Source organism: Quercus lobata, chromosome 3, assembly GCF_001633185.2.
Source record: "Quercus lobata isolate SW786 chromosome 3, ValleyOak3.0 Primary Assembly, whole genome shotgun sequence".
NCBI classification, from domain to species: Eukaryota; Viridiplantae; Streptophyta; class Magnoliopsida; order Fagales; family Fagaceae; genus Quercus; species Quercus lobata.
This window is the reverse complement of record NC_044906.1, coordinates 22,862,624-22,878,938: the sequence shown is the minus strand read 5'-3', so window position 1 is coordinate 22,878,938 and position 16,315 is coordinate 22,862,624. Positions and strand designations below refer to the sequence as shown.

The following is a 16,315-nucleotide window of genomic DNA, read 5'->3' as shown; positions in this document are numbered from 1 at the left end:
ATTTCCAAACATAAAAAAACAGAATTTATAACTGAGTGAGAGGCCATCACAAAGGGGAGATTATTAGATACTAGCACAGAAAATAAATAAAACCAAATTGTTACAAAAAAGTAACTTCTCTAAAATGATTTTTTAAGTTTATATCCTATTATTTAATTGGATAGCTCACCACTCTCAGTCTCTGCTTTTGCAACACTTATTCAAATAAAATAAAATTCCCTCAAGACGCAGTACAGAAATATGTTCGTTTGCCTAAAAAACATTTGTTCTTTTTTCTTAAAATTTCAGCCCAATACAGACCAAATTTGACAAGACACGTGGGTATCAATGGGCCTACCTGGCCTTCTTAATTCTGCTTGATCTGTATTTGGGCTTTTTTCACAAATCCCAACTCTTCTCTCTCTTACACCTAGGCCCAAAATACAAAGCCCAACATATCTTTCTTTCTTTTCTGTCTGTTCTTTTGCCTTATCTCAGTTTCTTTTCTTAGCTTTCTTTTCGTTTTTCCGTTAAACTTAGAAAGTAACTAACCTCAAAACTCACTTCCCAGCTCTTCTCTTCGCTTCACCACCATGATCTCCATCACTTCCACCGAGTTGAACTACCTCGTTTTTCGTTACCTCCACGAATCAGGTTTTTTAACCTAACATCTCTCTCTTCTTTTTATGTTTTTTTTTTTTTTATTACACAAAGATCTCTTTTTTACTATGATGTTTTGTTTTTTTGTTTTTACTTTTTTGAAAACTAGGGCTTATGACATATCCAATTATTATGGTATGTAATTTTTGTTTGATTTTGTACTATGTTTTGTGGTAAATAGAAACATTGATTAGTAAATACACCTACCTAGGTTGCGTTTGGTAATCCTTAATCCAAATTCATAGATTTTAAATCTATGGATTTTGAATTTCCTTGTTTGGATAATACATGTATTCAAGTATTTGAAACTCAAAATGCACAACAACAAACCACAGTAGCAGAGAATGTTATGAGATTCTACAACTTTGTAATCAGAAAAATAAGAAAAAACAGCAACAACAAAGGCCCCATCTTAGATTATCTTTCACGATACCATGATAAATTACCGGTTGTCCCAAAAGCTTTCAGCTATTAGGAAATGGTAAGTTTAATTACTTGCCACCGTTCTAACAATCTTGAAGGGCTTTTTAATGGGGTTTGATGTTTAGGGGTTTTGGTAATGAAAAGATTGGGTTTTGAATATGTTTCACGGTTGTTGGTATTAAAACAGTGAAAAGAACTAGAAATGGAGAAAGAAAATTACTAGGCAATCACATCTAGCTTTCTATGAGTAATCACGCTCTCAAAGCTTTAAAAAGAAGCTGCTAAATTTATTAATAAGCTCACTATGAACGTTGTTGACAACATTAAAGCCCTTATATAGGCTATAGTTGTATAGCGAAATCATTTCCTAGAAGCACTAGTATTTTAACGAACTTATTCCTAAAAAGACTAGGATTACTAATATGAAAGAAAAAATACTTAACTCATAAACCAAATAGGAAAGAACTCAAAGAAAAAATAAACTTTTGGGCCTTTGGTATAGCCAATGACAGCCCATTCCAGAAAATTTAGAGTAAATTGCCCTTATTCTTATAAACTTAATTAAAACTGAACCAGAACCTTTCTAACCTAAAAAATTTAATAATAAGACTCAATAAAAGCTAAAGTAACATATGAAAGTTGCCAAGAAGGCCATACATCAAAGTTAGACCAGAATTCTTGAATCTCTTTTGTATTTAATCTTGTTTTTCCTCGAACTCCCCTATACTATTTGCGTCATTAGATCCATAATAGAACCTACATTAACAAAATTGATATAAAACAATTCATTGCTTCAATCTTTCAAAACCATACAGCAAATGGTATATTTTCCATCTTATACTCGTAATCAGAACTAGTGTAGCCAAAGGCAAGTCAGGTGCTCACCTAGACGTTAGGGTGAGCTGAGGCACCTTTAAAGCCTCGAGGCAACGTGCCTTTAGTGAGGCACTTGCCTTTTAGAGCCTAAGCAAGTGCCCAAGCACTTTAAATAGATTGTACAGTTTTTGAGGCAAGAGCCTAAATGAAGTTCCAAAGGAAAGAAAAAGAAAAAAAAAAAAAAAGTTTTGTAATTTGGCAAAAAAAGGTAGTTCTATACTCTTTCTTCTTTTTTTTGATAAGTAGTAGTTCTATACTCTTTCTCCTGCTCCTTTCTCTATCCCACTGCTCTTTCACATAAATTTAGAATTTAAAAAAATAATAATAATTCAATCATATAATCTTTTAGCTTTGATAGTCGTTCCATTGAAATTTTTTATACAAGATTATTGTAAATTCTCTTCTTAGATTAATTAATAGAACCTCTTGCCAGTTTGGAAAATTCAAACCATGCCCAATAAGTATTAGATACAGATGATTTGAATTCATTTTATGTAGAATAACTGTAATTAGAGTTCAACGGCTTGCTTCGCTAGGGCAAGTGCCTTTTTGGCACTTCACGCTTCAGGCAATACACCAGGACATGGGGCCTTGAGGTTGCCTTTGCCCTTTGACTACACTGATTGTAACTCTATATGCTCTGCCAATACAAGACTAAAGCAACAAATATATATTAAAAAAGCCAATATGCACAAACCCAAATTATCACAACCAACTTCCAACTAATAAAATCAAAATCCAATTATCAATACTTATGAACTGAATCCCTTAAACCTGACCAAGAGACCCACACTTCAAAACCAACAAACCCTACAACTCACATATAAGAAACACTTTCAACAATGAAAACCCAAAATCCCAATTCTGAAACAAATATTGACAAAAAGAAAAAAAAAAAAGGTAATCATCACCTGTAGTGTAGATGTGTGAATTCAAGTAGCCAAAGCACTAACATATAAAATCCTTGACGAAAATAAAGACGTTTTTGGACCTAGAATTTGGCCAATGTCATTTGTAGAGCTCATAGTAGAAACCTTCATGGACCTTGATGGTCTTCAATTGATCACCATCTTGGACTGCAATTAGGTGGTATAGCTGACAAGCGTGACCTCCTCATCTTCTTTGAGTAGATATGTTGGAGTGACTATGGTTTCAGCCAGTGACAGAGAGAGGGAGAGGGAGACCTTTGTTCAAAAGGAGAGAGCTGATTGTGAAGCCATCAAAGCACTATGAAGATTTGTAATCAACACTTTGACACGACTTGAAATTGAGTTAACTGATTTTGGGTTTTATATTAGTGATGGATTTGGCCCAAATATAAATGAATAGCCAATTTAAAATATTCAAACAACAGATTTGGGTTTAAATTGGTGCTTGAGGTCTCTCTACAAATCATTGCTTGCCCAATCATCTTCCTTTATGAACGCTATATTGATATCTTATAAATTGGCAAATTCTCATCCTTGATGAGATATCATTAGGCAGAAAATAAATTTACTGCTGAACATACGCTTAGAAACTTTTCCATTTAAATAAAATATATACCATTTATGATGCTTTCTTACATTCTTTTAGTTGTTTCATTAATTTCTGTATAATCTCCTCCAGGTTTTACACATTCAGCTTTTGCTTTTGGATATGAGGCAGGGATCAATAAAAGCACATTTGATGGTAACTTAGTTCCACCAGGTGCTCTTGTTACATTTGTCCAAAAAGGAATTCAATATCTTGAGCTGGATGCAAATTTGAGTAGTGTAAGCATGATTATTTATATTGTCTTCATTTCATATCCCTTTTAACTTGTAATATGTACACTCCAGAACTTTCTGCTGATTTAAGTCTCTGTTAGGTCTCCAGACAGATGTTGATATGGATGATGATTTCTCATTTCTACAACCTTTAGATCTTATTACAAAGGATCCATATGAGCTACAGAAAATTATAAAAGCTAAAAAGGAAAATCTACAAAAGGATAGACTTGAAGAAAACGGGAAACATAATGAGTCCAATCACGAAATTGAACAAGAAAATGTGCAAGAAAGAGAGAAGGAGAAAAAAGGGAGAGAAAAAGAACAAGAACAGGATAAAGAGAAGATAGAGAAGGATAGGGAACGAGAAAAGGGTAAAGATAAGGAAAAGCCCCATCAGGATCACATTGATAAAGAAAAGTGTGAAGATAAGGTCATAATGGAACATGAAGAAAATGGAACTGCAGGAGGTGATTGACACATTCCATTTCTCTTGCTGATTTATTTATGAAATTGTGTCTTATCCTTATATGGGCATCATTTAAAAAGCATATATGCCATTACAATTACAATAAAAATAACTTGACACGAAGTAAATCGAATCTCTTCTGTTTCTTTTCTTTCTTCTCGTTGCAACCATAAATCAATATTTCTCTCTTGAACCCTAACCCTTCTCTAAAAAAGTTCTAAACCCAGAATTCAAGAAGCCTCCTAAACCTAACCCACCACAACTACATGTAAACAAATTCCCCAATTTTTCCTACGTCAAGCAGCCCCATATTGGTGATCCTAACCAGCTTTGTCAGTGTCTGACTAGGACTTCAGTGCTGATGAAAGTGGACTTAAGTGTATGCCATGTAGCCCTAACCATTAATTGACAGCCTGCATGTGCTTCAAATATAACTGACCTTTTCTATTTTCTTACTTTCTTTATTTATTTTTAATTTTGCGTCCGATGAAGTTATGCTCTGATGGTTCTACACGGGGCTTAAATCCATGCAATGTGTCATGCAACAATATCATTGTATGCCATATAGTAGAAGGCATGAACAACATGCAAACATAGTTGGATGATGTTTGGCTTTTGCATACTTATAGCTGTTTTATGGTCTGCAATAGGTCTTGCATCGTACCTCATTTTTCATGTGGTGGAATAGCATTACTAGAATGATTCTGAGATCACTGTCTTTCTCCAGCACACTCAAACACGCATGACCATCTTCCATTCTGTTAAGATGGCTAATTGAATACTGTTTTCTCACATGTGAGCATTTAATACGTTTTTGGATATGCTACATAGGGCCAGAACCAATGGACATCTCAACAAGCTCAACATCTTTGCCTTGTGAAATTCCTAGTTCTGATGTAAAAATTCTCGAAGGTCACACCTCTGAGGTTTGGACATATCCCTGTGTCATTCATTAGTTTCCCATTTTTAATTGGCTGCCTTTTATGTTCTGAACTTGTTCCTTAATTGCCAACAGGTTTTTGCTTGTGCATGGAGTCCATCAGGTTCGCTGCTTGCATCTGGGTGAGTCTAATGTCTTTAAAAGAGATGCTTCTGATAAGAAGTATTTCATCAGTGTGTCCAGAGTATATCTCAATTATTGTTCACAGTTGCTTTTCTCATTCTTCTTTCCTGTCTACACTTACAAATATTTCTCCTTTTCTAGTCTTTTTTTTTACACCCTACTTCTTGTATATGCGAGTTTCACATTGGAATAATTTAGGTTTTGTATATGGGCTGCTCGAATTAACCTTTGAAGGAAATTTTCATTAAAATATTTCTTAGCTATTTAAAACCTCAGTTTCCACTTATCTCTAATTATTGGGTAAAGGTTTGTCTGAAGCTTGTGAAGCACAAATGAACAAATTCTTTAGCAAGCAAGATGCATAAGCTTCCGCAGCTGATAGCTAACTATAGTAGTGTTTATGTTTTTTGTTGTATTTCTTTTTCTGATACTAGTTTGACTAAAGTTTTTATATTAGTTCAGTAGGATTCAATTTCCTTATATCAATTAAAAAGTGGGGCTATATAGTTGGCTGAATTGCACTGCACCATGTGGCTCTTCTTTGTCTTTATTCTTGAGGTCTTCACTTCCAGTTCAAAATTCTTATCTTTTAATCTGAACAATAATTTTTTATTTGCTGAAATGGTAATAATATATTATAAATCTTTTGCACCATAAATTGTGTATGGGTATAAAGGGTGGAGCCAGATACATTGAGTAGGGCAATTGGCCCCACAGAATGTTTTTTTTTTTTTTTAAAGGTTCTTTGGGGTAAGTTCAAAACTTATGAAAAAGTTTTGGGAATAAATCTGATTGCACCTACTAAATAAAGGTGTCCAGTTAAGATTTTTTTTTTTTTTTTTTAACCCCTTTATCTCATTAAATGATACTCGTATAATTAATTGAAGAGTTCTCTAACATTCTTTTTCAAAATTTTTGAAGTAATAAAACTATGTAATCAATTAAATTCTTTGGTTAAGATATGTGCTTCAATTGAGTCAACTACTTGGCTTTTATATACAATAGGGGTTGTTTTGTGGTTTAGGATTTACATCACATAATTTTTAATAGATTAAAATTATGTGTTTTTGATAGGACAAGGTGGAATCAATTTCTTCGAATATGGATTATGTGGTAATTTTATAGTTAAATTAATTGCTTGGCTGAAAATATTAATTAGATCATAAATGTCCTATTTGAGTTAAACTAACTTTGTGACATTTCACTTATCCTAACAAAAAAAAAAAAAAGACTTTTCAACACACTCTATTAGGCTTCCAAATATTTAAACTCATTATTAAAATTATAAAGCATTGTTTATTTATTTTGAAAATGATATTTGAGAAAAAATTATTGTGTTATTAACTTATTATATTTTAAAAAAAATTCATATCTTTTAAAAATTTGTTTATATCCTCCACCCTAAATAATTTTTGGCTTTGCTCCTATTTGTGTTTGCGCACACACGTTTGTTTGCATGGCAAAGTTTTTAACTCACATCAAAAGCTGCTTGTCAATGCTTTTTGATTAAGCTAATTAACTAAACTGATACAGATGACAAGACTATAAGTTGTGAACTTGTGATATGTCCTAGTAGTGAGATGAGGCTTCCACTTCATTGATATGGTGAAGGATTTGTAATTGGATAGGGTCTTACCAAGCTTGTTATTGTCTCTGGTAATTTTTAATATTTAGAGATGAGGCCTTCATTATCTTTTCTCTGATCTGTTTTAGAAAACATGGAGCTATAACATGCACATGAGCAGCATCTGAATTATATGACTATAATGGAACCATGCTGTTCCACATCATCATTATTATTTAATCAAGTGGTTGGAACAATTATTTTGCCTCTATAAGTATATAAAATAAAATAAAAAGTTCCAACAACTTAGGAGCTCTCACTCTCTCTCTCTCTCTCTCTCTCTCTCTTCTCACACCTAACCATTATGTGCTCAAATTATTTTATAATTTTCCAATATTTAGGTCTGGAGATTCAACTGCCAGAATTTGGACCATTGTGGATGGACCTAGTATCTCTAGTGTGCAAGATGGACCTTTAAATGTTGCAGTGTTGAAGCATTTCAAAGGTAGAACCAATGAGAAAAGCAAGGATGTCACAACACTTGATTGGAATGTGAGTGTCTGTGTTATGATTATGGTTGACGTGCTTCCTTCATGTTATTCAAGTTTACATTCAAGATAAATTTTTAATTGGTAAGTTATATGCATATCTAGAGGATTTTGAATCCATGACTCACCCCCTCCCCCGAATCTATTTTTTAAGAAAGAAGTCCCATTTCAGTTAGAGCTTATTGGATATATCCAAGTTAGATAGCATTTTTCAACAGCAATGCAGCCTTAGTACCAAAATTTAGAGTCGCTATGGAACCTCACTAGACTCGTAATGTAAAACAACACGGATGCAACACAAAACTAACGCGGACTAGTTATGGTCGGCCACATGTAATGTAAGACAACATGCTCCGATACCAAAACCAACATAGGACATAACCAAAAAACAAATGCAACACGAAAATTGAAGAACAAAAAAATAATAATAACCTAGGAATCAGCACCAAGCCATTAGAAAAAGTTCCAACTGAAATTTTATCCATTGTAAACTTGTCTCCATAGGAGTTAAGCATTAGACTACTAAAACTAAATCCTAATTATAATTGACTTGAGAAATCGATGGGGTCGGCCCATGGATTTTCCTTCCTTTTGCCGCATTTCACTGAAAGGGTTGAAGGGAGATAGTGCATCAAGCTGTTCGCAAGGGCCAACTTAATCCTCTTCCCTAGGGATCCCTCATGGGATCCCTATCTCAATTATTGAATTACAAAAATACCCCTAACTCTTGGAGAATAAATAAAATACTAATAATATGTTGTCGACCTTGACTAATCTGTTGAGGATCCATTGCCGATCTCAAAATTTTGGAATAAAGGCTTGGTTATTATTGTTGTGACCTAATTAACCAATAAAATCTAAAATAAAATTCATTTGACCAATGAAATTTCAATCGAGTTCTAAGACAGCACTAAACTAAACTAAAATAAAATCATCCTCACGCTTTTCACATCAGCATGCCTTTTTAGCTCCAAGACGTGTTCATCTGTGTGTATTTATTCTCACTAGCGCCCTTTCCATCATATAGGGAGATGGGACATTACTTGCAACAGGTTCTTATGATGGTCAAGCAAGAATATGGAGTAAAGATGGTGAGTTGGTTCAGTTTGAAATATTGTTGCATGTTTTCTTTGAACTCTGTCAGTGCTTAAATCAAGCCAGAAAAGTACATGGGTACTTTCTTATTTTGCAATATCATCAGCTTTTGTATTAACAAATTGTGGGTCCTTGCTAGGGGAGTTGAGGAGTACATTAAACAAACATAAAGGTCCAATATTTTCATTGAAATGGAACAAGAAGGGTGATTTCCTTCTTAGTGGCAGTGTGGATAAAAGTGCAATTGTGTGGGACATAAAGACTGGGGAATGGAGACAACAATTTGAATTTCATTCAGGTACCACTTTACCCTTTTGTTTTGATAATTTCTGATGGCATATGGAATATCAATGTAGGATGTTCTTCTCTTCTTTCTTTTTGTTTTTTGGCTGGTTCTTAAAATGATAATGAAACTAAATTATTTTTTCAGCTCCAACTCTTGATGTTGATTGGCGAAACAACGTTTCATTTGCAACATGCTCAACTGACAGTATGATACATGTTTGCAAGGTTGGAGAGAATCGACCAATGAAAACTTTCTCGGGGCATCAGGTTTTTCCTAGCCATCTGTCAACTCATGATAAATCGTGAAAGTTCTTGTGTCTGTTTGTTTAGTTACCATATTAACTCTTAAACTAAACTCACGATAAACTATTTAGCATTTATATTTGCATTCATCCAACATATCTGTTACTTAAGGAAAATTAATGAGCAATGCTCAAATCAAATTTGTGCTCGTATGGTATCTGCTTGTCACTAGTTTGATGAGCAGGAAATCGATTTGTGAGCACTGTTTAACTGTCAGCAGCATGTGCTCATATGAGCTTGTCACTAGCTTTTAAAATTGCTCAGGAGATGACAGAATTAGAAACTTATTTGGTTCTTGTGACCACCTAAATTTCAGGCTATGTTCATTTTAGGAATTAGTATATAAGAATGCTTCTCTATTGTTCCATTTTGTAATAGGTTCTTGATAGGTCATCTATTGCTACAACTGGATACCATCAATCAGTAAAAATACTATCAAATTGCATAGGTGATGATCACCAATTAGGTGGCACAGGTTGGATGCCATGGTGGAAGTTGGGAAAAAGCGCTGACCTCCATTTCTTGCCTTCTTTGATATCTTCTCCTTCCTTGTTACTACCTTTTGGATGCCAATGGCAGTTGGCTCAGGTGGTGAAGGTGTGGGGTAGGGCAGTTGCTGAGTTTGAAGCCTGCCTAGCTAAAAATATGAATAAAGAAAACTTTGCAAGGTGTCTTCTTTTCTGGATTATATTATCATTTTGTTCAGGGTTTTTGTCTCACAATTACCTTCTAATCAACTTCCTGCTCTTGTAAGTATAATCCCTAGAAAATGTTTAAAGAAAAATAGACTTAGTGATAGTGGCTATAAAAAATAATTAAATAAAATAAAATAAAAAGCTTAGTGACAGTGAAACTGTTAAGAAATTGAACACAATGATTTTAAATCGACTGTTTTGTTGTTTGGCCATTTCAGGGTGAAGTTAATGCTATCAAATGGGATCCAACTGGTACGCTGTTGGCTTCGTGCTCTGATGATTACACTGCAAAGGTGATCCCTATGATTATTAACCATGTCCTTTAGGTGTTACATATAGGCATTTACACCTGTTAGGATTCTTCTTTGCATTTCATGCCTTGCAACAGATAGAAGGTATTGTTTGCTCATGTCATAACCTTTATTAAATGTTTTCACGCATATCATATCCCTCCATTCCATGTATTCCCCAACTCTTCTTAAAATTTCAATTTAGTTCTGGCCCGGCATACTTTTATACTCTTCCAGTGCCCTTTATAGTATTGAAAAATTCTGTTTAATGGGGTTTCTTAAATTGTCTTTTAATCTTTTTCTTGACTATATTGACAACTACTACAAGCTTTTGACAGATATGGAGTATGAAGCAGGACAAGTATCTGCACGATTTGAAGGAACATGTTAAGGTACAGATTTTCCTCCATTTTATTTCCCTTTCTTCCTTTACACTCTTTTCTGACATTTGAATCCCAGACTTCTGTTTGTGATGAATTTATTTTTTTGTAGGAGATATATACTATCCGATGGAGTCCCACTGGACCGGGTACAAACAATCCAAATCAGCAGTTATTGCTGGCAAGGTACATGTGCTCTTATCTCACATCTAAGTAAGGCAATGTGTTGGATTTAAGTAGGTACTTGTCCTATCTATACGTTCAAACAGGACCTAAGTTACATAAATTTGGGGCAGTATGCATCCCTGTTGGCCCACCATCCCATCCCATTAATTAATAAAATGCATGTACTCTTTAGGACGTATAATGAACCCCCCCAAATAATCCCTCCAGTTTTCTCAAACCAAAAGAAACCTCTCTCACACCAGAGAAAAGAATAAATACATGTCATTACTAAGCATCACAAGAATATTATTGCCTTATTTTCCTCCATTGTGTTGCTTTTTGTAGCATTTAGTTTTCTATTTCCTTTTTTGCAAATGGTCAAGCAAAATTAGCAAATACATGCAGGCTGACACAAGAATAATAGACACATGAATGTAACTATATATTATTTTTTTTCGAGTGCACTAGGCCTATAGATATAGGCCATCTTGAACTGACTATAACATCCAGTAAAAGAATGTAGGCCCTTGCATTGTTCTGGCCCTCCTTGATCTGCCATGGTGGTGGATCTCTGATATTGTCACCAGGCAGGGTGATGTTGGACAAGTTATCTCTTCAATCAGACAGTAACTGGCTGACTGCGGACGTACCAAAGTGTCCCAATGTCCATAGTCATTCTTAGGTTGATTGTTTGCCTGGTTGTGAGTTTTTGTTATTTTTGTTCCTGGAAAGTAATTTGTCTATGGACTTCATAACTCAATAAACCACTAAACATGTGTCACTTTAAACCCAGATATTTGGGGTAAGGCTGCCTACCAATCACCTCTCATAGACCCCGCAAAAGTGGGAGTTCTGTGCACTTCTATGCCTATCTGGCAGGTGAGTAGTAGACAATAGAGGTCATAGTGTATGAAGTGGAAAAATGCACACTACATGCAAAATATAATATCAGATCACAATTAAATTATGACGTGAACTAGTACTCAGCTATTGGTGTCATATCTTTATAGGTTTCTACATCTTTATTGTGTTTCTGAATTTTGCTTAAAAGATTCATACATATCGTATGCTTCCTGAATTTATCTTAGATTTGATATATAGAACTTTCCTTTCCCTTTTTAATGAGCATTAGTTGTTCAAAGTTCAAAAACCATTTTCTCTTCCACCCTAATTAAGTCAATTATTGCCTCATCAGAAAAGGGTCATGTTAAGAGGCATATTATCTCTAAAGTGCATTATAGTTATAGTTTTATACTATGTGTAAGCCGTGTCACGTTCCAATGCTAAGAAGATACTTCTTGCTTTTCTTGTCTGAAGATCATTTGGCAAATACACTATATGGATATTCCCTTTAGAATAGATTGCATTTTATAGTTACCCCAGTTTCTTTTTGTTGAGTTCTTTGAGAATACTCTCATGTTCCAACCTTGGGTTTGTATAGATAAATGATATCGTTACTTTTAAACAATATTCTTTGGTTGTTTATGCAATGAAAGAGCCTCCTAACCACTCATGTTATGAGTGCAGGCTCTGTGCCCGGGGGGCAACAAGTAATTTTCTCTCTACGTCTTCTTTTTATACCTGTAACCTCTTTTCTCCTTATTGATCAGCGCTTCCTTTGACTCAACAATAAAGCTTTGGGACGTGGAACTGGGAAGACTTATTTCCAGCTTCGATGGTCACAGGTATCAAACTTAAATCTGTAGTATATCACATAACATCGCATTTCATGCATTAGTCAAGTACTTCAAGCAGCAAGATCACATCACATCATTTTAGAAGAAATTCTGTAGGAACCTCATGATGTCCCCATTAATTAGATAGAACTGGAGATATGATGCAGCTTCTATTACTTAAAACATGGACAGAATAATTGCAGCATCAAATGCTATAGCTATCCATTTCATTATTGGCCCAGATGCACATGCATGTATTGTGGTGCTTTTTCATCTTTCAGCATAGCATGGATGGTTATGGTTATCCGAATTCCTTTCTTTTCTCCTCTGAAATCTGAATTCTTCCAATAGAGCATTTGAAGAGTATACCAAGAGGAGCTTTTGATTTCCTCAGTTTCTTGAAATTGACAATATAATGGCAGTAGTTTTATTCAAATTTGTATTGAAAAATGGTTTTCTGTTGCAACAGGGATCCTGTGTACTCTGTTGCATTCAGCCCTAATGGTGAGTATTTGGCCAGTGGATCTATGGATAAATGCCTGCACATATGGTCTGTGAAGGAAGGAAAGATTGTGAAAACATTAACTGGAAATGGTGGGATTTTTGAAGTTTGTTGGAACAAAGAAGGTGATAAGGTTGCTGCTTGTTTTGCTAACAACATAGTTTGTGTTTTGGATTTCCGAATGTAAAACTTGCATATTTCTTATTAATTTTTTAGGCTAAATTAGTCTGCCCATCCATCTATAAACACTGTGATAGATGACCTTAAAATGGAGGAAATTTTCTTTTTATATTCTGTACAGGGTCATTTGTGATATATACAATGGATCACATTTGTTCCAGATTTCTGATGTAGATGGAGGCTTTAGTTCACATAGTATGTTGTGAATTGCATGAAGTAGGGGTATATAATCCACTCTAAACGTTAGATCTTAACAGAATGCTCGTGTAACTTACTAGTAATTTGGAGAGAAAAAAAGGTAGAACCATAAACTACTTGTATTCCTACTATTTACAATATGGTATATCCCCAAAACAGTATATGACTTCATTATATACATTGGAAAGCTGAAATCATAGCAAAAGAGTTTACCCTCTCCATGGGGAGAATATGATAGCGGGACCTTGTATTGGTGACAATGCCAAGGGCTCTTGGACCAAATAGTTGACTTGTGTCTAAGATCTTTACTTTCAGTTCCTGGAAGCTAGGGCGTCTCTTCTTTACTCTCTTTGGAATTTGGAGATCAGAGCATGGCTTGCTACTTGATTTTGTTTTTGTTATCATCGCTTCTTCTCTAGATATCTCATGCCCCATTTTCCCTTTGCTTAAGAGCCCGATCTACCAGAAACAACCTATTGCAACAATGAAAGGAGTTTTTTTTTTTGAGAAAATGATTTTGTATCATACTTGATGGATCCATTATTCCAATCACTAGTCGCAATTCCACACAATGCACTAAAATGCTATGCTAATGTGGTTAACATGCATATTTTATTTGTATTTTTTAGTCCAAAATTAAAGAGTTTGACCTAAATAGAATAAAATTTCATACTTTCGAACCCAAAAATTAAAAAAAAAAAAAAAAAAAAAAAAAAGACTTGACTCTTATTACAAATTCTTTTCTATTTCTATAGATTTGGGAAAAAAAATGTGAATTTTTAGCACAAAATTAAAGAGCAACCTACAAGAAGAATCAAAATAAGGCTCCCAAAATGGACTTAATGGGTCCAAGTGGAACAAATGAACCAAAATGAACTAAATTGGATCACATGGACCGAAAGTATACTGAATGGATCAAAGTGGACTAAATAGACCACATTAACCAAAGTGGACCGAATGGACCAAAATAGACCAAATGGATCAAAGTAGACCATAATGTTATAAAATACTATACTAATGTAACTTAACAAAAATGTAGTAATAATAAAAACTACACTTTGACTTTTAGATATAACTAGTCGCATTGGAATAAATAATTATTTTTTATTGTAATATAATGTATAATTTTTTTGAAGATAATTTGTTTTCCCTAAAAATTAAACAATTTCTATTCAGTCCAATTAGGTCTACGTTGGTCCAATCGGTCAATTTTGGTCCCCCTTCAGTCCATTTTAGACTAATTGGACCTTAAATTGATTCTTTTTATAGGTTTTCTTTACAAGTTTAGCTCAAAAATTCTTTTTTTTTTTCCTTCATTTTTGGGTTGAAAAGTATGAAATTTTATTATATTTAGGCTAAACTCCATGGTTTTAAAAATCGGACCAGCCGATTCAATTGAGAACGGGACCTTAATTCTATCGGTTATTAGTTAAAACTGGAAATGAAAGAAAAATTGGACAAACAGTACAAACCGCCGATTCAATCAGCATGACCGGAAACCGGTTCAGTTAAATCGGTTTTAACACTTCTTCATAAATACTTCAGCTGTTGTGTTTTTTAACCAAAAAAAAAATTAAAAGAGAGATCTTGTTTCAGATTTAAGAAGAGAGGTTTTGATTTTAAAAATACTCTCTCAAGTATAAAGTGGTGAAGCCTAAGACACCCACAATGACCCAAAACCATCAGATTTACTTTACTTACATTTTGCTCAAAAGAAAGAAAAAAAAAATCAGATTTACTATATTTGTGTTGAGGAAGAACCAAAGATAAGCAGATTTGTAATGATCTGTCTGCTTCATTGAGGCTTTTTTTTGCTGCTCTTGCCTCTTGCACATGCACATACTCACGAGAGAGAGAGAGAGATATGAAAAGCAAAAAGTGAGATGCGAAAATGTAAAGAAGTATTGTTGAAACTTGAACCAAACGTGTAATTGTAAAGATTTCAAAATGTGTGGTAGTTGGGATACTAATGTGTAGAATGTTTGGAGGGGAAAAAAAAAAATCAAGTGGGCAATGATATTACTACCGATTGGTGCACTTACTTTTTGTTATTTGAGAGGTTAAAAAATAACTAAAATATTTTATAGTGGGCTTGTGAGTTTTGGGTGCTTGTATATGTTTTTTTGTTTTTGTTTTGGTTGAATTGTATTGAGTGGTGTCTAAAAGTTGGTAAGCTAAAGTTTAATGTTTTACTATTATTTAATTTTTTAGTTAAAATGACCAGGTATAAAATTATTTATTTATTTATTTATTTATTTTTATAATTATCAATTAAATTATTTATGATGTTACCGGTTCGACCATTGGTCGAACCTCGGTCTGACTAAAAAACTGATAATCAATCCCTTTTTCAATTCTTTCACTATATCAATTTTTAAAACCATGCTAGACTCTTTAGTTTTGAGTTTAAAAAAAAAAATTAAAAAAATAGACATTAGAAATTAAAAAAATGAGCCCTAAAAATGATAAATATTCAAAAGACTTATTTAGTTCATTTTGTCCTCTTCAATCCAATATGGTCCTATTTAGTCCATTCTATCCACTAAAGTTATATTCGGTCCAATTCAGCCTATTCGGTCTTATTCAGTCCAATTCGATATAATTCAGTCCACATTGGTCTTATTCAGTCCACTTCGGTCTAATTCGGTCCATTCAGCCAACCTTGGCACTATTCACACCACATAGGTCCTATTCTGTCCACTTCGGTCTTATTCGGTCCATTCTGTCCACTTTGATCCACTTTCCTATTCGGTCCATTTTGGTTCTATTTGGTCCATTATGTCTCCTTCCGTCCTATTCAATCCACATTGCTTCTATTTGGTCCAGTCAGTTCACTTCAATCCACTTCCATCTTATTCAATCCAATTTGGTCCCTTTCAATCCATTCGATCCTGTTTGTTCTTATTCTCTATCATTATTGAAGCTTTGATTAGAAAACAATAATCAAACAATTGCAATACATAAAAGAAATAATTAATTTTACAATAAATTCTATTACAATTAGATTGCAATCAAATCATTATTGCCTTATTGGATTGCCAAACTCATATAAAGCTAGTGCAACAATTGTAAAAATGTAAATAATTAAGAGTACAGAAAACACCCTGAAATTTTGCTTGGATATCGGTAATAGTAAACGTTAAATTCAATGCACATAAGTATCAAATTGATAAATCTGATAAATATATATTAAAGAGATTGTAGGCACTGCAGTCA

General features: G+C 33.9%; 1 protein-coding gene across 2 annotated transcripts; it reads left to right on the top strand.

Moving 5' to 3' along the window:
- Window positions 1-488: 488 nt before the first annotated feature.
- Window positions 489-13,099, top strand: LOC115979987 (WD40 repeat-containing protein HOS15-like). 2 transcript variants are annotated; one of them, XM_031102148.1, is made up of 14 exons: window positions 489-633; window positions 3,547-3,692; window positions 3,796-4,156; window positions 4,987-5,081; window positions 5,171-5,217; window positions 7,184-7,334; window positions 8,358-8,421; window positions 8,565-8,723; window positions 8,856-8,977; window positions 9,927-10,001; window positions 10,337-10,390; window positions 10,491-10,564; window positions 12,154-12,228; window positions 12,689-13,099. In XM_031102148.1, exons 1-14 carry the CDS (start codon window positions 573-575, stop codon window positions 12,906-12,908), a joined length of 1,704 nt encoding a protein of 567 aa, XP_030958008.1. In that variant the 5' UTR covers window positions 489-572; the 3' UTR covers window positions 12,909-13,099. The 2 variants fall into 2 exon arrangements, with proteins under 2 accessions (XP_030958008.1, XP_030958009.1); XM_031102149.1 differs by lacking the exon at window positions 489-633 and having other exon boundaries at window positions 3,601-3,692; window positions 3,788-4,156.
- The last annotated feature ends 3,216 nt before the right edge of the window (window positions 13,100-16,315 follow it).